The 22,712-nt window shown below is 48.8% G+C and overlaps 1 protein-coding gene across 1 annotated transcript in view; it reads left to right on the forward strand.

The window, feature by feature from the left end:
- Positions 1 to 20,719, forward strand: part of WWOX (WW domain containing oxidoreductase) — a 978,254-nt gene extending 957,535 nt beyond the window's left edge. The window contains exon 9 of the mRNA XM_067719418.1: positions 19,614 to 20,719. Within this exon, the coding sequence (XP_067575519.1) occupies positions 19,614 to 19,802 (189 nt within the window). The 3' untranslated portion in view covers positions 19,803 to 20,719. The remainder of the gene's footprint in view (positions 1 to 19,613) is intronic.
- Positions 20,720 to 22,712: the final 1,993 nt, after the last annotated feature.

The raw sequence follows: 22,712 nt of genomic DNA on the forward strand, positions 1-22,712 counted from the left end.
TGCAGGACTGAGGTGAAGGATTCAGTGACTGGGGAGAAGGTGAATTAAGGAAAGGTCACCATTTACTCCTTGACCTTCATATCTTTCTGTGACTTTGGCTCATGAATGGTGGACAGAAGTTGGTCTCCGTGGCTGGGAATCACTCAAGGGTTGCGACTTTTCTGCCGTCTCAAGCCTCTCTGATACAGAGTCAAGGCAGATGCTCTCCATTTCTTCTTCTGGTGCTTTCTGCTGGAATCTCAAAATACAGACTAGAAAGCACAGGCTCTAGAATGGGATAGAGCAAAGGTCACAGCCAAGTTCTAGTACCCCCACATACCCCTTGCCTACCCACGGGGGCCCTGTAAAGGGGAGGTAAGAGTTAGTGCCTGGGAGGGTTGTAAGGACTCGTAGTCGTGAGATTACAAAGCCCAGCCCCTCTTCAAAGGGCTGGAATCTGGGGGGAAGCTGGAGTTGTGTGGCTGAACTTCTAAATACCTGGACCTGAGCTCACTCTTGCACCTCATCTACAGCCTACCACAAAATCCCTGTGGATGTGGCACCTGTCAGTTCCCAAAGGAGTCCGCTTACCCAGGACCAGGCTCTGCTGATTTCCTCAAGCCACGCCCTCTGCTTAGTAGAGGGTACAGTCCTTCGGCATCACCCGTTTGCCAGGGGTAAAAGGTGACATCAAGATGCCAAGGGCTTCCATGAGACTGTGTCTCCTCTCCTTCTGGCGTCAGACTCTGGACAGTTCTCCAGCTATAGAGACACAGGAGTCCAGAGGCAGCTGTCAAGCCTATTTCTCCTTCACCCCAAAAACGTCTGCAGGCGACAGCTAACTAACCCCATGGGCCAGGAGCCTCGCAGCACTCTGCACCTGGAAAGCACGTTCAGGGGCGAGAGAAAGCTCCCCGGGACCTGCAGAAGCGTCCTCTGTAGCTCCTTCTTGCCTCCTGTGCTCGAATGGCCCCTGGGGTAACAGGGCATGTGTTTGAACCCCAGCTCTGCCACTTCCTAATTGTGTCTACCCGAGCAGGTTTCTTAATCCCTCCGTGCTTCCGTTTTCTGTAAATGGGGTGCATAGTCACAAATCTGTTTCACAGGGTTTCTTTCCTTATTTATCTTGGTCGCATTGGGTCTTTGCTGCTGCACGCGGGCTTTCTCTAGTTGCGGCGAGTGGGGGCTGCTCTTCGTTGTGGTGCGCGGGCTTCTCGTTGCGCCGGTGGCTTTTCTTGTTGCGGAGCATGGGCTCTAGGCGCGTGGGCTTCAGTAGTTGTGGCACACGGGCTTAGTTGCTCCACCGCATGTGAGATCTTCCCAGACCAGGTCTCAAACCCGTGTCCCCTGCATTGGCAGGCAGATTCTTAACCATTGCACCACCAGGGAAGCCCCTCTTTCACAGGGTTTTTGCGAGGACTAAATGTGTGTGTGTGTGTGTGTGTGTGTGTGTGTGTGTGTGTGTGTGTTGAAACAGAGCAAGCTTAGGTCGGTGTCTGGCAAGTTGTAAGCAAAATATAAATGTAGCTTTCCCGTGAGTCATAACTTGCAGAGAACAACGGTATCGAAACCATACCAACAATAATTTGGAAAGGAAATAATTTGACCACTCATTGTATGTAGCAACTGAGTTTTGTTGATTTCCTTTTCCTCTGCCCTGCAAAGGATATTCGATCAGATACCCATTCATCTCTTTAGAAATATTTTGTTAGCTACCTGCTGTGTGCCAGGCACTGGGTTGGGCCAGGGACCCACGTCAATGAGGTCGGAGTCTGACAGCACTCACCCAGCTACGTAATAGGATTCGGGACAGAGAGTTAAGGTCAGTAGAGGTGTCTGGTAGAAACTCACATCGGAGGTGACCCTGAACTTGGTAAAGATGGGAGTTGTCACCTGCCCCGTATGAGAACTCTGCTCAGACATCACGTACGGTGGCTCCAGCCTTCCCAGTTCCCTTCCTCCCATTCCCAACCTCTGCCCCATCCTCTTAGCTCCCGAGTTCCGTGCTGGGAGCTGGCGCATTGCTCGGTGCCTTCCTGTTCCGTACGCATCACTCTGCTGAGTCAGGAGTTCACGCTTCTCCATCTGCTTCCCATCTTCCAATTTTTTTGTTGTTGTTGATGTTTCTCGATCACTGAATTAAACACTTTTTTCCCTTTAGTATACTGGTAATCGAGTTTCTGGAGGGAGGGCCGATAAAAATGCCTGAGTTGAATCTACCACGTCTACACAGGCGCCCCCCCCCCAATCTATGCTTTTTGGACCATGACGTATCCCCGACACTGAAGGATGAGCAGGGATCACGCAGGCAGAGAGCGTTCGTGACAGCTGCCACTACTTCCACTACACCCACCCTGCCTTTATTTGCTGAGCGTTACGTGCCAGCTCCGTGTAGATATGCTACGTACACAGTCTGACTTAGTTATCGAAATTATGCTATCTGTATACCAGCAGCCCAAGTTTACAGATGAGGAAGTGGGCTCAGAGTGGTTAAGTTTACGTCTCCAAGTCACCCAGCTGTTGTTTCTTGTAGTTTGGGTGCCCCAGGAGGCCAACTCCACAGCCGAGATAGGCGTGAGGCCCGTCAGGTTGTGCTCCGGGGATCCACGCCTGGAGGGGAGCAGCGTGGCCAGCAGGGTGGGGCAGGGGGAGGATTGAGCTGTGATGTAGGAGCAACAGGCACTTCGCCAGTGCCGAGGAGACTAAAGCCAGGGTGACCCTGCAGAGGTGTCCTGAACTGGGACAAAGGGACCAGGCAGTCATTAATGTGGCTGCCTCCCGGGTTGGATGCATCCTTGGGCAAGGCAGCTCCCTCTAGCTGAAGACACTTCCTAAGAAGGGATCCTGCCGTCAGCAAACAGCAGCCCAGCCGCTGGGGAAATGAGTGCCTCCCGGCTCAGAATGGGCTTCTGGGTAGCACACCAGAGGATCCACTCCAGTGTCACAGGCTGACTTGGCAGCCACATCTCTCTCCCTTTAGAGTCTGTTCATGTAAGTGGGGTGCAGGACAGAGGGCAGGGAGAAGAGAAAGCTAGAAAGGCAGGTCAGCTCGTCTCAGGTAGGAACTCGTACCTCACAAAGGAGCCGGCCCTGAGAGGGGATAATAGTTACGTCTGATCGGAGGAGTGCCACGTTCCTGGGAAACCATCCAGGTGGTGGTACACGGACTCCTGGAGCAAAACCAGTTGGTGGGGTTCATCTGATATTCTAGATATACCTGCGTCAGGTATCTCAGTTGAGAAGGAAAAGAAAATTTCATTCTTTTTCCTTTCCTTACATCACTGGTTTCCGTTTCTTATTTGAAAACGCTATTCCTCCCATAGGGAAAAGGTTTGGTTAACGCGGGTGGTAAAGCTATCTTTGTTTAAAATATTCTCTTTGAACGAGGGGACAGTGACATCACTAAGTTCTAGGACAGATTCTTCTCGGGCAGTGTAATCGTTAGGGACCTGTTTGTGCGTCCATTTGAGGAAGTGACAAAACCAAAAGCAGTCTGGAGGTTTGCCACCTTCGCTATAGTCAGAGGAGTGCGATGTGAACGCACACCATTCTCTTCTCTGCGCCCTCTCCTGTCGGTGACCAGACCGAACCAAGGGACCGTCCTCAGCTTAAGAACACATGCCCTAACTCTGTGTTCCGGATAACCAGAGGGTTTTCTCCGCTCACCAGGCTTGTGATACTGCACCAGAGAAGTCAGTTCTGAGCCTGTATAAGCCCAGCTTCCATTAACACCTGAAAAATAACAATTCACTGTCTTGAGACGTCCAGTCCCATGAGGGGCCCTGTCCCCTCTTCTCCCTGGCACCCTACCTACCCGGTCTCCATTCCCTCCTCCCATATCCTCTTTTTTTTTATTTTTATTGAAGTATAGTTGATTTACAATGTTGTGTTAATTTCTGCTGTACAGCAAAGTGACTCATTTATACATATATATATTCTTTTTTTATATTCTTTTCCATTATGGTTTATCATAGGATATTGAATATAGTTCTCTGTGCTGTACAGTAGGACCTTGCTTATCCATTCTGTATATGAAAGCTCACGTCTGCTCCCCCCAACCTCCCACTCCATCCCTCCCCAACCCCCTCCCCCTTGGCAACCACCAGTTCGTTCTCTATGTCCATGTTTCTGTTTCGTAGATGGGTTCATCTGTGTCATATTCTATTTTATTTCTTTTAATTAATCAATTTATCTTTGGCTGTGTTGGGTCTTTGTTGTGGTGCACGGGCTTCTCACTGTGGTGGCTTCTCTTGTTGTGGAGCACGGGCTCTAGGCGTGTGGGCTTCAGTAGTTGTGGCACACGGGCTCAGTAGTTGTGGCTCGTGGGCTCTAGAGCGCAGCCTTAGTAGTTGTGGCGCACGGGCTTAGTTGCTCCGCGGTATGTGGCATCTTCCTGGACCAGGGCTCGAACCAGTGTCCCCTGCATTGGCAGGTGGATTCTTAACCACTGCGCCACCAGGGCAGTCCCTGTGTCGTATTTCAGATTCCACATATAAGTGATATCATGTGGTATTTGTCTTTCTTTCTGACTTCACTTAGTATGATAATCTCTAGTTGCATCCGTGTTGCTGCAAGTGGCATAATTTCATTCTTTTTTATGGCTGAGTAGTATTCCATTGTGTAAACGTACCACATCTTCTTTATCCATTTCTCTGTCAATGGACATTTAGGTTGCTTCCCATGTCTTGGCTATTGTAACTAGTGCTGCTTTGAACGTAGGGGTGCATGTATCTTTTTGGATTAGGGTTTTGTCCGGATATGTGCCCAGGAGTGGGATTCTCTTCTCCGTGGTACCCTACCTACCTGGTCTCCATTCCCTCTTCCTGTGTCCTCTTATTCCCACCCACAGCCCTGGAGGGTCCCAGATCCTGTGTCCCTAAATGAGAGACAGCTTGAGGGTAGATGGGTCTCTTTGTCATCACATATGGATTCCACTTGTTGTACAAAGGATCTAAGGCAACAAGGGTGCTGTTTTCAAGGATGCTGAACTCACAGGGAGCACAGTTCCCAGTGCGCCAGGGAAATCGTTAGGTCCGGAGTCAGGCCGATCTGGGTTTGGATCCTGGCACTACATTCACGTATGAGCTACGTCTTGTTGTGGAAAGATCTACTATGATGATTGTGCAAAATCTTGACCTACAGATGTGCAAGGATACTCCCGTGGCCCTTGGGTTGTCAACATATCCCCATGTATCCCGGTGCCAGTGCTCAGAGTAGGGCCTGGAGTCCAAGTGATGGGGCTCAGCCTCTGACTCTGCCACTTTGCCCCTTGACCTTTGCCTCCGTGGGCTTCAGGACCCTCCCTGTAATTGGGGAGTGTGGATGCAAAGTGTGGACGCTCCCTGGGAGCATTCGAGGCACATGCATCCCTTAGCTTGAGGGATGCCCCTCACAATCAGAATTTAATGAACAGGAATGATCTGTTCCTAAGTCATTTCACTTGCTCGAGCCTCAGTTTCCCTATAAGGAAAATGGGGATAATGATGCCTCCACAGGGCTCTGGCAAGAATTCAGCAAAAACTGTAGGGCTCAGCGCCTAGAAAGGGTGATAGAAGGTATCCGTGCCCCGTATGGGATTCATACATCAGGGGACTGCCTGGTAAAGTCATTCGATTAGGAATCCACAGGGCACAGATGGTAGAGGACAGGCTTTTCATTCACCTCGACAGTTTGACGGCCAGCTACACGACTGGCTGTATCCCCGCTGACACCTGGCTTAGTAGCTACTAACTTATTTATGCATCTTCCTTTTTACAAGCCAGGCAATTGTGAGAGGAGGAATCCCATCAGGTGTGGCAGCCGGGGCGGGGGGCGGGGGGAAGCAGACTAAGGTGTCCCTCGGTGTTCCCCGTCGTCCTGAGGTCAGCATTTCTCTGAACTGCGAGGGCAGGAGAGTTTAACTGCAGTTGGCTGGTGGTGAGCCCGCCCTGGTGGGATGCAGCCAGACAGCCCGCAAACGCCCAACCATAAACCCCGAGCCCTGCCGGCTTCCAAGAACTCCCCTTTGCGTGAGAAGCAATTTGCAGAAGAGGAACAGGGCAGGGGAGGGGCGTCGGGCCCAGGTATTGTCCCAAACCACATGCAGGCAGAAATGGTGCCCCCAGACTTGAGGACGCTGGACCAGTAGCCAGGGGTCGGAGGACCGAGACATGGAGCTCGGAGACGAGGAAGAAGGTCCCCGAGGCTCTGTGGACAGGGACGTGGCCAGGGAGGGAATATGTACCTAGCCTGATGGGGCTACGTTTGCATGTTTACACATAATCCCAGGATGCCGTGCCGTGAACGGGGTATGGGGTCAGAGCGGGCATTAGCCATGAACGAGAACAGGGGCTTTGAACCAAGACAGACTCAGTTTGGATCTTGGCTCCATCATTTCCCAGGCACGCGGCTGTGAGTGACCTCACCTCCCTTATAGCCTCGACAGTAACAGCCGCCTGGTGAGGTGGTCGTGAGCGTCAGGAGTAATAATGGGCCCTTGGCACGGAGCAGGCTCTCGGTAAGCAGCAGCCGTTACCATGATCAGTACCGCTTTGTTGCTGTCGTCGGTCGGGGCCGGACTAACCCTCCCTAAGGCGGCTGTCAGGTCTCATACTCACCTGGCCAAGACATGAAGAACTCAGGAGGGGTTTGGCAGGGAGATGATTAAGGGGCTGGAAGATGACTGATGTGACTGTACCTAGGTTGGGCAATGGCTAAAGGGGAGGCGCTGGGGCAGGTGACTGGCGAGTTTCTAGAGGGATGGCCGAAAGGAGGATGATGTGCGGGTTTCGTCTCTCCCGGGGGTTGAAGGGAGAGCGGGAGAGGTGGGTCGGCTAGGAGGAGAATTTCTGACCAATAGGAAAGTTTACACCTGGATTTAGGAAACAGCCTGGGGTTGCTGAATGGGCCGCCTGGGCTCCCTTGCGAAATCGTCGGGATTGGGCTGAAGTTGTCTTTTAACTGCTACAATTCAGAATGTGGAACTTGCCACAGCTAGAAGCGGGGAGTCTGAGCTGGAAGACAGGTCAGGCCAGAGAGTTTCCCATCCAACCATCTCCTGCAGCCCAGACGCCAGCAGCCCTTGCCTCTTGCCTGTGACCGCATCCAAGCACAGGCAGCTGGTTGATTCTCACTGCGCATGTCTCCCACGCAGCCTGCCCGTCCCCCTCTCTCTGAGTTTTGCGTCCAAATCACAGGCACTGTCAACGTGCTGGGGGCGGGGGGGCATCAGTATTTCTGAACCTGGTGGCACGTTTTCAGTGAGTGAGAATAACCCTACGTCTTCAGGAGCTGCATTAGAATCAAAAGCCAAATTAAATAGCCACCAGGTGAATGGATACAAATTTACATCCATTCACACACGGGTCGCTTTTGCTGTTGAGCTAATTGACTTCTGGGCTCTGAGTTGAAGGCCCCAAGATCTGCCTGCCTGGTGGGAAGAGTGTGAGAAAACCAGTTCTCATGCTTTGAGGCAAAAATCCAACCAGTGGTATAAGACAGACAGGGTTAATTGACCCTACAAGGTACAACAGAGATGCATAGGGGCCCATCATAGAAGCAGCACTGGAGCCAGCTGGGCATGGATTTCAAAGAGGATGTCACCACTTACCAGGTGGAGGACATTAGGCCAGTCCAGACCACTTCTCGCCTCAGTCTGCTCCTCTGTAAAATGGGGCTAATACCCCACAGGGATGGATCCATGTATTTTTCTAACATTTTATTACAAAAGTTTTCAAATCGCAAATTTGAAAGAATAATGTGGCAACCACCCATCTACCCAACATCTAGATTCTACATTTTTACTGCACTTTTTTAAAATCGAATTTTTATTTTATATTGGAGAATAGTTGATTCCCAATGTTGTGTTAGTTTCAGGTGTACAGCTAACTGATTCAGTTATACATAGACATATAAACATTTTTTTCAGAATCTTTTCCCATATAGGTTATTACAGAATATTGAGTAGAGTTCCCTGTGCTATACAGTAGGTCCTTGTTGATTATCTATTTTATATATAGTGATATGTACCTGTTAATCCCAAACTCCTAATTTACCCCTTCCCCTCACATTTCCCCTTTGGTGACCGTAAGTTTGTTTCCGAACTCTGTGAGTCTGTTTCTGTTTTGTGGATAAGTTTGTATCCTTTTTTTTAGATGCCACATATAAATGATAGCACGTGGTATTTGGCTTTCTCTGTCTTCCTTCACTTAGTATGATCATCTCTAGTTGCATCCATGTTGCTGCAAATGGCATTATTTCATTCTTTTTCATGGCTGAGTAGTGTTTCATCGTATATATGTACCACATCTTCTTTATCCATTCTCTGTCAATGGACATTTAGGTTGCTTCCATGTCTTGGCTATCGTGAATAGTGCTCCTGTGAACATTGGGGTGCTTATATCTTTTTGAATTATCGTTTTCTCCAGATATATGCCCAGGAGTGGGACTGCTGGATTATATGGTAGCTCTGTTTTTAGTTTTTTAAGGAAGACTGCACTTTAAAAAAACAACTGCACCTGCTCCCTTATCATTCTGTCCATCCCCTTTTCTAGGAATCATTGCCCAGGGATATTGGGAGATTTAGAGTAGATATGTATAAAGGGCCAGGGAAGGGGGCAGGGTCTGGAATTTTACGGTGCTTAATACATGACTGTGGCTGTCGTGGAGATGTCAGTGCCCCGGTTTCATGGATGTGAACTTCGTTCTGGCTGCTGTGGTCGGGGGAGCAGAAGACCAGTGGAATCCATGCCTGGGCTGGTACCCAGAGATTCTGGGTAAAGATTGTTGAGAAAAGTGACCGCCTCTTGAATTTCTTGCTCAGAAGGTAGGAATGTCCACCCCCCTGCTTTTAAGTCCCTCAGATGAAGGACAGATGAGCTATTTTGATCTGTATGCTTCCTCCTTCAAATTGTTAACAAACGGACCTGTAGCCAGGTTGGAAGTACTATCTATGGTGTACTCAGGAAATCTGCAGCTGTTACAACCATCTTCCCAAGAACCCGGTGAAGGGGCTGTTACGATGTCCATTTCGTAGATGGGGAGACCGAGGCTCAGTGCCTTGTCACAGAGCTGCCAGGTGGCAAAGCCGGGACTCGAATTCATGTATCTCAGACTTCGGTTCCTGGGCTTCTACCACCATCCCACACTGCCACCCGATCTGCAAAAATACCCAGAGCTTCCGTCTCCCCACTGCTTATCCTCATTTCTCTTCACGACTCAAGGGATGATACTGGTTCTTGTTCAGATGAGGCTAGAGAGGTTCTCTCCCATCCCCAGGTGACTGCAGGGGCCCTTTTAAAAAGGGAAAACTACAGGCAGTGAGGGCTGCTGTTTCACTCGCTCTACAGGGGAATCGGCTTGGATTTGTACGGGATGCCAGAGCTGGCTCAGTCTTCTAAAGCCCTAACTTTGCAGCATTCTTCAAGGGCCCCAGAGAGTTCCTTGTGCCATGAAATTTAGTTTGGAAACTTCAATAAAAAAGTCCCGAAGGAAACTGTCAATTAACGCATTTACACCGAAGCATCATACTTGGGAAAAACACCTTCAAAAGCCAACGCTGTTTTCCAACCATTAAAGAGTTTACGTGCAGCTTGGTTTCCATAGATACCTGAGGTAATGGCCCCCTTCCCCTCATTGAAGAGTGAGTGTCGCTTGATTTCTTTCTTTTTACCTTAGTCTTTCATACTTTTTCCCTCCATCCCCATTTATGAAAACGAAAGATAACTAAATTGAAACCTGGCAGTGAGATCTGTCTGAGGAAGTTTGATTTATAAGCTCGGGGTCTTCATTTTTGCTCCCCTAATACTTCACGGCTTCTGCAAATAGTGTTGCTGCATACAAGGAAGAGAGAGATGGAGACTTTTCAGGTGATCAAATGAGTTCCCCGTCAAACACATAAACGTATTCGAAAGGGAAAGGGCAATGGTCTGTTGAAGAGTGACTGAGCTTTGGGTGTAGGGAAGAGGTGTTTGTTTGTAAATCAAGTTTTATTGGAACACAGCCATGTTCACTGGGGTATGTGTTGTCTATGGCTGTTTTCAGAACAACAGTGGCAGGTCTGAGTAGTTGTGACAGAGACCATAGGGCCTACAGAGCCTAAAATATTTCCTCTGTCACCCTTGGCAGAAAAAGTTTACCCTTGGTAGAAAAAGTTTACCCTTGGTATACAGGAAGGAATTGGCCTTTGAGAGGCATTTAATGGTTTTGTCACTTTAGGCACGTGCTCATCTTGCTGTGACTCAGTTTCTGCATCTTTGCAATGGGAATGACAGGGTCCTTTCTTAGGGCTGTGGGGACGTCAAGCCTCGAGCCCTGTACTTGGTACGTAGTAGGGGAACAATAGATATGAATTAGTATTTTTACTCCCGATTCTTTCGATAGAAAAACCCAAAGACGCCTACCTGAAGATTCTAGAAGTCGTTTAGAGAAACCAAAGGAAAGTGCGTAAAAACCCAAACCACATAGTTGAGCCACTGTTCCTGGGTCCGGTGGATGCCCAGGTGCCTCTTTCCTGGCAGTAGGTGAGGGAGCCTAAGTGGGGGGACCCTGTTGAGAGAGGAGAAGGCAAACAAAAGAAACCACAACAGTCTAGGAAGAAATCTTTAATTTCTATTCAGCTTTCAAGAGTTTGAGAGAGGTGGGGTTTTTTTTCCTCCTTTTAACAAACCACTTCAAGTACATGCCTTCAGATTATAAAAGTACCTGAAATTGCCTAGAATATTAGCATGCAGAGCGTGTTAGTATTTACATATATTTACATAAGGGAGCAAGAGAAAGATCTACAGGTATTTACAGTCTACACGGGAGAAGAGAAAGGCGGCCTAATTGTATTTCCTAAAATACAGTAGATGATGAGTACTCAGCACATGCACATTAGAGAGTATTTGCACGACAGAATGCAATTTTAAAAAAAGAAAGACATACCTTTGTAACTTTCTATGCTAAGGTGTTGCATAATCAAGGTAATTGTGTGTGTGTGTGTGTGTGTGTGTGTGTGTGTGTGTTTTGTTTGTTTCTAGTCTATTTGCACCAAGTGCTTTAAAATGTTCCCTTACACCGAGGCAGAATTATTTACCCTGGCAATTAAAGCAACAGCATACGTGATCATTTCCCACTAACTAGCGACACGCTGCTGGTGAATGAAATACCTACTGTTTCTCCTCTACCCGTCGACCACTGTGACGAGATCTGTCTGTGCAAAGGTAGTGCCTAAGGTCTCCCCGTTAATTAGGGAAGTAATATTAAATGAGACGCTCTCCGCAGTATGTTCTAAATGAAATATCAACGAGGCCAGCGTCTTTGAGCCTGAGAAATGATCCGTCGCAGAGAGCCCTCTATGAAAAGGCACAAACCTAACGCAGACGTGCTTGACTTGAAACAGTGTGGCTGGACGTGGAGGGCGGCCTGCCTGTGAGGTCTGATTGTTGCAGACTCCGTTCTCTTAATTCACTGCTGGAAGAGTTAAGAGTTCGTGAATATCTTACAACGAGGCCACGTGGCCTCATCAGAGAAGACCCTGTGGGTTTTATCCCCCCATCACCAATGCCTTTTCGGTACTAGGTCGTAGACTCTCTCTGTGTCCTAGGTGTAAAGGAACCGTCAGCCTTAACAGTGGCAACAAACAGCTTGTTTGTTTGTTTGGGGTTCGCCTGCTCACAAAAACGGTCGGCTCTATGGTTTTCTAAAAGAGCCAGCGTGGCAGGCCAGCTCGGTGGTGCGATTCTGTGCAGAAGAAGGGAAGGGGGGAAGCCGTCTGTTTCACTTGTACTGTGACGATATGCTTTGCGCCATTATATTAGAACTGAACCCATTCATTCTGCCTGGCGACAACTTTAAAGGTGTATTTCAGTATACATGGCAAATACAGAGGCATACATTTATGTACAGTATACAGAGCTAGCTAGAACCAAGGTTGAAGAAGTGAAACGTTAACACAAGCTAAACGCCTTCTTTGAGCTCTTGGGGACACTCAGTAGTCCTTCGGCACGAGTGTCCAGGTGGCCGGGTTGGAATATTTCAGGAATGGGCTTTGTCGCAGGTGGAAGGATGATGCTTATGTTCGTGGCACATCTCTAAGACCCTTCTGCTGAGCCATTGCAAACTAACCGGTGGAAGAGTGGATACCCCAGTGCCGTTTTCCAGCCCAGCAAGGCAACTCCCTACTTGAAGAGCAATGTGGGCACCCCAGGCAGCATCAGCACAGAATGCCCAGGGAATGCTTTCGTGGATCTAACAGAGATGTTGTCACAGGTGTAACAACGTCCTCTCTTATTTTGAATGAGACCGTCTCTCCAGCCCAATCAGTTCTAGAACATCTTTGGCACAAAAGGAAGGTAGAACAGGCATGAATAATGTCACCCACCTGGACTGTACTTAGCCATTCCTTCCCTCCTTTGGAGGACCCCCCCCCCACTCCACCAGAGCACGTCTAGAAATAACAGCAGGTCTCAGGACGATGGAATCATGCTAAATGTTCCACCTTCACTCTTTAGAGACCAGCCATCAGTCTGTCGCGGAACCCCTGCCATGTTTATGGCAAGAATTCTGGATCACAAAGGGGGTATGAAAAGGGCCGCATTCATGTCAAGGGAAAGCTCAGAACAGGTCAGCCAATTGAAAACACAGTCCTGAAAGCCTCCCAGGGCCACGCTGCCCTGAAATGCTGCCGATGAGCGTAAGCAAAAATCCTCTGGAGCCTTGCTGTCCAGAACAAACACGGCTCTGGACCTCTTTGGACGGTAGGGGGTGTCTGCCCACCCCTCCCCCAAACCTAAGGCCAGCAAAGACAAATCTGCTCTTCTGCCTTTAAAAGTCCTTTCCAGCTTTCCATCCTGAACCTCCTGGTCCCTGGGCTTGTTCCTGCAAAGATTACTCACAGCATCACAGCCACCGTCCTCCTGACCTTCCAACTCATTCTGCCCTGGTCTTCAAGTCAAACTGCTTAATGGTCTTGCTAGAGATTCGTGGCTTTTGTCAAGGAGACTAGCGTGGTGTTTGTAGCCTGATGTGGATTCGGGGGCATGATATTTGGGGCGCCTCAATTGCAAATAAGAAAGCCTCCATGTCATCGTGATTCCCAACGAAGACGTGTGCACATCTGCTATGGGAAAGCTGTCCCACGTGTGCCCCTCGAACACCTGGCACTCAAACTGCCGTCTACTTTGTGGGGCTGTGCCCTGTGCCAGGACCCACTGCACTGCTGATGGTGATGTGCTGGCATAGCCCATGGCGTAGCTCTCCTTCAGAGCAGCTGCCATTGAACCCTGTGTCCCAGGGTCACCCAGGGAATGGTACTCCTTTACCTGCCATGGGACAGTCAGCTGAAAAGGAACCTCTGAGGCTTTCCACGTTTGGGATCCTCTTTAGCAAAGAAACTCTTGCCCTGAGGCAGGAGGTAAATGTCCTAACCCACGGTGGTAGGTACACATTCTCTTACGTCAGGCTGTAAGAAAGATCTGCATGTGATCCAAATGGATTCTCCAGAACACTCTCGAAGGCTTTTCCAGCCTCCTCAGTTAGACACAAACACCCGCTTTCCTGACCCTCTTCACTTTTTCTACTTGGGAAATTGAGTGGCTTTCCCTTCTGTAATAAATGCTAAGAACAGCCCGTGAGTTAGCAAAACTCCCGAGGGCTATGAAGAAAGTTATATTACGATATCTACAAGAAGTATTTGCAGGTACCTAAGCCTATATTGTTCAGCGCCTTGGTAGGAATCACTTCTTAGGAATTTGCAGGAATTAACTGGGGGAGGGCAGGAGAGGGAGGTGGGTCATTTTCCTGTGCAAACCTGCTGTGACATGTCAGATACTATCCTCCAAAAGACCATATTCCTTGTACACGTGTGTGAGGTTATAAAGATGGAGATCGCTCGGGGTTTCACTGGTTTTGATGCGGTTCCGTTCACGCTTTGAAAACAAGTCGATCGTCCAAGAGTAGTAGGGTCACAGCTGGTCACATCTGGCACCTGGAGGTGGCATTTTGAATCAGGTGATGGTTTTGTTAAGACTTGCCATTGGATCTTTTGAGGTGGCGCTGGGTCTTCATTTTTGTTATAATTTCCATTTAGTTCACTGCCTAAATCAACAACGGGAAAATCTCCTCCCAACATTTCTCAGGTGAGCACATGACAGCCCGTTTTTTAAAAATTAAACGTACAGCCCATCCATTTAATTTTCGGCCAGACGTGGCCTGGCTGAGAAGGGAAAGAGGACTCCTCCTAAGGTAGCTTCAGCCAGACGGGAGACACAGGGAACGGGCAGCCTGCAAATTTGTGTCGGGAGCTTGGGAAGGAGGTTTGGTACTGCATCGGGCATGGATTCCGGAGGGTCCATCTGTGGGATGATCTGTGTGGCTTTGGACGAGTTGCTGTTGAGCTCTAGTGCTAAGTAGGCTTCCCTGTAGATGGGGATGATGACCGTCCCTGGCTGGTAGAGCTGTGTGCGGGTTAGAATACGGTGCTTACGAAGCTTTCCGCACAGTGCCAGAGGAATGGCTAGCTCCCAGCAGATGCTGGCCATCCTTACCACTTTAACAGCCCCCATGTGCAACGACTCACTAGAAAAGCTCGACAGTGTGGAGGAAAAGGGTCCTTTCGAGGCACGTTCTCTGTCGTCTCCTGTCTCACATCATTTTGGCGGAAGTTGGTACGTTACTGATTTGCACTCATTCCACACCCAGGCGGGAGGGCCAGGGGTCGGTTGTGGTCACACGAGCAGGGAGGCCCTTGAGCCTCACGCCTGCATAAGCTGCGTCGCTCTATCAACTAACAGAATATGTGGCTCACCTGTCGGCTTCAAAAGATTGTTCTCAGGGCTTCCCTGGTGGCGCAGTGGTTGAGAGTCCGCCTGCCGATGCAGGGGACGTGGGTTCGTGCCCCGGTCCGGGGGGATCCCACATGCTGCAGAGCGGCTGGGCCCGTGAGCCATGGCTGCTGAGCCTGCGTGTCCGGAGCCTGTGCTCTGCGATGGGAGAGGCCACAACGGTGAGAGGCCCTCGTACCGCAAAAAAAAAAAAACAAGATTGTTCTCAGATGGTGAGGAGGGAACACATAACCTTTGTGTTTTTCTCTCAAATCAGATTTAAACCGTCCTATTGCTGAGGAACAGCTGTGCTCCAAGCGCCCCAGTCTCAGGAGATGAACCCTGAGACACCGCGTCGCACGTTTCCAGTAGGGTAGCTGAAAACTCTCTTTGGGGAGGGTTATTGGGAGACATGAAGAGACTGAGAGGGCGGCCATCTGTCCCACCTATGGCAGGCACCTGCATTCACTGCCCCATCTCCACCAAGGCTCCGGGATAAATGATTCTGCTCTACTCACCGGGGCGTTGCATCAGTTCTGCATTTGCTTTGCCTCACAGACCCCAGATGAGTAACAGGGAAAGCTTTGAGGGTTCGAAGAGGCACCTGTCTTCTCTTCCTGTGACACCTGCAAACTTCTTTGTCCCGGGAATTCAGCACAGTCGTCACTGCCCGCTTCCAGAAGGGAAGTTCTCCTTCCCTGCCCTTGGGGCTCCAAGTCCAGTGTAAGTTCTGTGCTGCCTTCCCTTTCTCAGCTCCACTTTCTGCATAGATTGATTCACTCAACATTTGCTGTGCGCTGTCCTGATACCAACGTGTCTGTAGGAAAGCAATCTTAGAACATCTGCTACTCTCAAAATCATTGACTATACAGATATCCCATGGTAGTGTGGCTACTTTTTTAAGTGTCTCAGAGTCAAATGTATTTTAAGACAGAAATTTATCCTTTCTTTTTTAACGAAGCATGCATTTTAAAAGTAGAGAAACCTGAAAACTAAACATAATTGTGTAACATGTGTCCTTATTAAAACGTAAGTTATATTAGCGTACCTACCAATGCATTACAAATATTAACATGTGGGTGGATTTTTCCTTAAGCCTAGATAGTTGATCAGAAACCCCTGTACCTTTCTCTTGCAAAGAGTGAATATTCATTTGGAGTCTGTGTGGACAGCTGCACATTGAGGGCCAGTGGTTATCAAGTAAATGTTGTTGAAACGTGGCTACGTCACTGTTTCATCCCAACCAAGGGCTTTGGAAGGATGGATGATTTAGACCTCAGGGCCCCAACGATAAGTGAACAGTAACTGCTCTCTAACTCCCACCTTTCTGTAGTTGAAGACTGTGCCGCTCGTCTGACAAATGATTTCTGAAAGAGAATGATGAACCCCCTTATTACCCAGATGCTCTTAACTTAATCCCAAACACGAATCCTGGGTAATTGTACAGACGCTATAAAGATTGAAGGCGTAGTTCTCCTTTGGCAGCTCGCAAATGTTTGACTAAATCAGAAATGGCATTCAGGCGTGATTCAAGATTCTACTGGGCTTCCCAGAACTCCTCAGCCCCGTGCGATCCACGCCCTCACTCACTGCCGCTGCTACAGGACAGAGTCGCCACCCCGGTTCCCATGATCAGCAACGGCATGCAACCTCCAGGCTTCCCGTGAATTTGTTCTTAAAAAAATCAATCACTGAGGGGAACCCACAGCTCCTGCTAGTGTTTATATACGTCAAGGTACGGCTGTTATCGTACCACGACGGATCAGTAAGCAGCGGTGCCAACCAGCAAGGCAGATATTTTGTATCAGAGTTGGTAACATCGTTTCCTCGATAGGGCTCTTTCATTTTTTTCTGGATTACGGACTGATGCCCCTCCACCAGAGTGGCATGAAAGTCATCTGATGGCGATGAAGTGCTCTTTAAAAATTTTTCTTTTGTCAGTTTAAAAATGTTTTCTCTTGTATCAGCAGAACCAGCTTCTTTACTAATGAGATTTCCTCACGCGGCTCCATCTCACCCTGGTGATATGCCGAAAGCTGATGACCCCAAATTAGACCTTGTTATTAAACCGTCGTCATCCCATCTGATCATATAAAGATGTCACTCAGAGGCCGCCATGGGTGCAGCTGAAAAGAGCATTCCCTGAGAAGCCGAAAGGGTCGTGGGCTTGGGACGAAAAGATGCTGTCACTACTTCACCGTCCAGTCTCTCTTTGCCATATGTGCACAGTTGATCTTCGGAGCGGAAAAGGTGGTCTTTGCTTTCAGGTGCCCTGCTGTATGTGTTCTACAGAGTCAGCACCGCTGGTGATGATTTAAATTGTGCATCACCCTGAGCCTGGTGGCAAAGGAATCAAAGCCAGCTCTTGATAAAAGAAAGATTGGGCTTTACTCAACTTTACGGTTGTCAGCGTGGTAGCCAAGTGGCGGTTTACATGAAATGAGGTCGATTGCTTTCACATTCCGTGGAGGGAAAAATGCATGCCCCCCAGCTCCCTCATCAACTCAATTCTGAATCAACGTAAGCGCAGAATTTCTCTGCAGAAATACCATTCCAACAATGCAAGAGAGTGCAGCATTCCAACAATGCAAGAGAGTGCAGCACGGTATCATTTTAGAATGTCAGAGTGGCAAAAGATTACACTGGGTTTGGAAGAATTCCGTTTGTTGCTTTCCCAAGTGGCCAACTTGGATCTTTTCTCAGGATTGGTGGAGCTGTGAGGGGCCAGTTTGTTGTGATGCATGAATGCTGATACTATAACCGCTCTGGGGTGGGGTTGAGGGAGCCTGGATTTAGGGATGAGCTGACTGGCTTCTCCCACCACTTGAGAGCTGAGGCCAAGGGCCCTGACCACTCTTTGGTGGTTTGGGCAGTTGCAAAGTAAAATGGAAATCGAAAACAGATATCCAGAAAATTATTCAAAAACACCATCTCCACCTGACATCTGCTAAGAATTGAGGCCAAGATGATATTTGCTTGGGTTGGCGAGATGAGCATCTCTAGTCTTCCATTTGTCTTCAGAGGTGCTTTGCTTGCCTTTTTTCCCCACATGGGATGCAGGGGCGTCAGATAAGCCACTGGAACTTCGTTAGATAAATGTGCTAAGCTAGGGGTTATTAGGAATAATAATTCAGTGAAAGGAAATTTGGATGACATGGGCTCATGTCCATTAGACCTGAGCCAACAAATTGATTTGAAAAGAAACAGGTGAACCCAAGAAAATAAACAATTGGCTGTTTGGGGAGTGGGCATGGGTGACAGGGCTGGGGAAATCACACACCGATTACTATTTCGTTAAAGAGAAGTCACGTCAGGGGTACAATTTTTGGACCAAAGGGCCTTGTCCAATACAGTCAAGCAGCCCGTTATTATCAGAACTCAGGTATCCCACTCCCATGCCACGCCACCCTCCTCTGCACAAGCCTGTCACTTCAATGTATTTGACCATATGGTTTTCAGACAAATGCAATAATCGCCCCCGCGCCCCCCTGCAACAAAAACCCCAAGTCTACTCTACAGAACTTCCCTACAATCATAATACCTTGAGACCTTGATTCTCAGAATGACCTTGGCTCCCGAGGGTTGTACGAAACAACCACTGTGAATGCAAACCAAACCCTATGGGGGGGATGCTCTCCAGTAAGCTCTCTGCTTGGGCACCAGTTTAAACCCTGTAGGGGGAGAAAAAGAGTAAGCTTTTGGGTGGGGATGGAAACTCATTTCCCTCGCAATTAGACGTCCTTAATGTTTTCCTAACGTTGACCTTATCCCCAGTTATCTTTCTCCATTCTCCTCTGCCTCCCAGCCCCCTTCTCTGTCAACTGATAATTAGTTGATGCAGCAAGGGCTGTGACGCACATAAATAATCATAAGACGCCAGATAAACTGTTATTGGTTTCAAATGAGAGCCGTGCCCACGGTGTCCCCCTATGAACACCAGCCTATTATTTTTAATTATGGCTTTCGCAAAGCAAAGTGATTTCTTGCCCTCTTTCCAGCATCCCTGACAGTATTCTGTCAGCCCGGATGCTACGGTGCCCCATTGGCACACACGTCCCTGGCCACAGCGCCAACTGCTACTCAAAAGGTCAATCGGAAGTGATCAATTGCACTCATTGCAACTTGCATTTTGAAGGGGGCTGGGAGGACATGGCCCCCCAAGCCACTGTCCCACTGCAAGTATGGGCTGAATACAATACTTCTGAAAAGGTTTCCAGGATAAGGATAAATTCACAAACGTGTCTTGTGTCTGCCTGAGGCATGTGTGATGGTGGGGAACGTGTGTATACGTGCGTCTCAAACATCTTAACACAGCATCACAAACCCTTCCTCTAGCAGCCCCATGGGCAACGAATAAGGAAAAATCTGGCACCAGTCCCGCTTGGTTTTCTACCTGATGGGCCATGATTAGAGTGGTTGCTTTAGTTCAGAGAGAAGTTTCTAGAAACTTCTCAGTGTCAAATGACATTATGCGTTGAGAAGTGAGGGAGTTGGATGAATTTGTTCTTGCGTGTTCAAAAGGCTCCCATCTTCTCGTTGCTCAGAAGAGACATCTGATGTGATTAACTGATAGACGTGTAGTCTGTGTTCAAAGCCTTTTCCTATATGAGGTGTAGAAAGTCACATTAGCTTTACGAGCGGAGTTTATGAACTCGTTTTCCCTGGATGGTCCCATCGTACCTTTTACAGTCACGTGCTTTGAGTTCGGTACCCTCGGCCGTGCTGAGATCCAGATGCATCTGAACCAGGGGGGGAGAGACTCTTGCTCATTCCCAGTTAGAAGAAAATCAATCATTCCATCACCTCTTTTCTTAAAAAAATAACGTTCCGTGGTCTTTGTTCTTTGCTTTCCAGCAACAAGGAGCCGCCACCACCGTCTACTGTGCTGCCGCTCCAGAACTGGAGGGTCTGGGAGGGATGTACTTCAACAGCTGCTGCCGCTGCATGCCCTCGACGGAAGCCCAGAGCGAAGACACGGCCCGGGCCCTGTGGGCGCTCAGCGAGAGGCTGATCCAGGAAGGACTTGGCAGCCCGTCCGGCTAAGTGGGCGCTCGGCAAGGATCAGCGCACACGCCCACCACGCGCGAGCGCTCGGGCGTGACCGCCAGCGCTGGCCCCCTTCCGACTTATCATGCCAGGGCTTCCATGTCCCTCCGACCCAGATCCGCTAGAGTCAAGGATACAAGAGTCGTCACAACAGAGCAAGAAATGTTAGGGACCACTGGGAAGCAGGGAGTTCTGGGGGTAAAGGGATAATACGTCTTTTCTGGGGCTGGGGCAGGCCTGGGTCCCTCTGCTCCCCTGGTGATGGCCTGTTTGAAAGTGAAGCTTAGCTGCTCGGTAGGTTCTTGGTCTCACGGTAGAAGCACGAGCAATTCTCACGCTGCAGGACAGCCTGGTGCCCCACGCCCCCGCCCCAGGCACAGCCTCCACGGCCACACTGTAGCCAGGAGCTGCCTTTTTCTTATTTAGGGAAGAAAAAGGCCAGTGTTTATCCTTCGCTGCACTGATCCAGGAGATAACTTCAGCCTGATCAAGTCGGAGTGGCCTTGTCAACTACTGGAGAGAGGACCCTCTGAACCTTGTTCCAGCCGAGACGGAGGTGACACTTAGAAGTGGGTGGGATAGACACAATTACTGGGTTGCCAAGTACTGGTCCACCAACTACTGGTCCACCAACTCCCCGGCCAAAGCTATACAAAAGATTCTTTAGCGATTATAACAAACACATTTTGTAAATCATTCCCTAGATACCTTGACAGGCAGGAAAGGAAGTCTTGCGCCATTACAGGATATTTTGGGGATGGGGGATAAAAAGATGTTCCCTCCATTCTTCACTCACAGTTTTGGGAAACAACGCCATCGCGGAGGTTCACAGCCCCTCAGTGTTCAGCATCCTGCTTCCGTGTCCTCTTGTTCCTCTCATCCTACGCTTAATAAAAGAACATGCTTGAATAGTATCACCTGAAGTTTTTTGTCTTGTTCCTTTAAATGTTTGTTTCAGTTTTGTTTTTTGTCTTGTTTTGTTTTTTTAGAAAAGCAATCTAGAGGAAAAATAAAGCGCTTCTTGTAGACGCCAGGAAAACACCATTCTCGTTTCTTCTCTGAGTTTTGTTTTGTCTTTGTGCTTTGTGGCTGTCTGCGGGCCGAGTTGTCTCACGCAATTAGCATGCCAGCATCATATTTTCTGTTGAAGAGAGAAAGAAAAAGAAAAATGACTGTCACTTAATTTCACCTTAAGAGGTTTTGTTATCATGGATCGTGGATCATTTCAGTCCCTCGATGGTTTGTTCCCCCTGTAACTACCAAGTTCTTGGTGATTAGAAACCATCCCTACTTAGGAGAATAGGGGGGTGGTTTGGAGGCTCTTCCCCACTCATCCTGTTATCACTTACTTACACTGTGGTTTCCAGGCCATTCCTGCAGGGATGTAAGAAAGGCCACTTTGGCAAGGTGGAGAGAAAGCTTTTGCTGAAATACCAGGAAGGTGGGGGCAGGGGGCGTGTGTCACTGTTCCTCCTCTTGACAGTGGCAGCTTCAGCCCAGACAACGTCATGAATTTCTGGGCCTCTGGCTCTGTGGTCAAACACCAGTGCTTTCCAGTGGTCCACAGCCTGGCTACGTCCTCCCATCTGGCTACATTCGCCCTTCACAAAATCCTTATTGTCACAGCGCCTTTCAAACTATGCATCAGATAACGTCACTTTTCTGGTCCAAACCCTCCAGTGCGTCTGCGGTAGACTATTTGCAAACATGGCCATTGTTATTCTCCTCCCAGTCTCCACACCTTGGGTGGTCCTCTCTCTAACTCTGGCCTTGGCCACATGACTTGCTTTGGCCAATTTAAAATGTGCTTGTGCACTGGGCTTGCCCTTTCTTGTTGCTCTTTGGAATCCTGCAACCACCATCCTATGAATGGGCCTGGGTTAACCGGCTGGACAATGCGAGCCACATGGACGCTCCCAAAACCGACAGCAGACTACCCGTTCATTAGACGTGCGAGCGAGGCCATCCCAGACCATGTAGCCCAGCCGAGCCAACCCAGATGAGAAGAAACACCCCAGTCCACCCAGAGAACTGCAAAAAGTATGTTTGTCATGTTAACCCACAAAGCTTCAGGATTACTTGTTACACAGCAAACACTAACCGATACAACTGCTCATCTCACTGACTAAAGTCCAAATTTTTTTATTTTTTTTTTTACCATAGTCAAGGAATTCTCCCATAATCTGGTCCACAGCAGACTTTCTGATTTCATGTTCTAGCATCTTCTGTTCACTCACTACATTTAGCCACGCTAGCCTTCTTGTTCTCCTGAAATAAGCCAAGCAACCTCCCTACTCGAGGACTTTATATTTGCTGTTGCCTCTGCTGAATTGCTTTCCTGCCAGAGACCCGCATGGCTTCTTCCCGCACTGCATTCTGCTTTCTCCCTTTCTGATGAGGTGACATTCTGGCCACTGCATTCACAGTGGCACCCCATCTGCCCACCCCTCCCCTTTGTTTTTCTCCACACCGCTTAATACTCTTGGACAAGTTATATGTCTATTTACTATTTTCTCCCTCCACCTCCTATAATATGAACTCCCTGAGATTTGTCTGTTTTGTTCACAACTGTGGCCCCCGTGCCTTGAACTATTCCTGTTATACAGAAGGTGCTTAATAAATGACCTTTGAAGGAAAAGACAATTCTTGGTGACTGAGCATTACATCCACGAAAATAATTCCCATCCTTGTGAGAATGTGCACAAGCCACCCACGGTGCCGGGTGGGCTGCAAAATTACGTCAAATGTGACCACGGTCCTCCCAGGCAGCCTCCTCTTCCCATCTTACGGATAAAGAATCTGAGGCCAAGAGGTTTCATAACTTGCCACTGTCCACAGAGCTCATAAGTGATAGAGCTGCTGTTCACACCCAGGCCTGTTTCTTTTCAAAGTCACACACTTCCCTGG

The sequence above is a fragment of the Pseudorca crassidens genome, chromosome 20 (assembly GCF_039906515.1).
Source record: "Pseudorca crassidens isolate mPseCra1 chromosome 20, mPseCra1.hap1, whole genome shotgun sequence".
Taxonomy (NCBI): Eukaryota; Metazoa; Chordata; class Mammalia; order Artiodactyla; family Delphinidae; genus Pseudorca; species Pseudorca crassidens.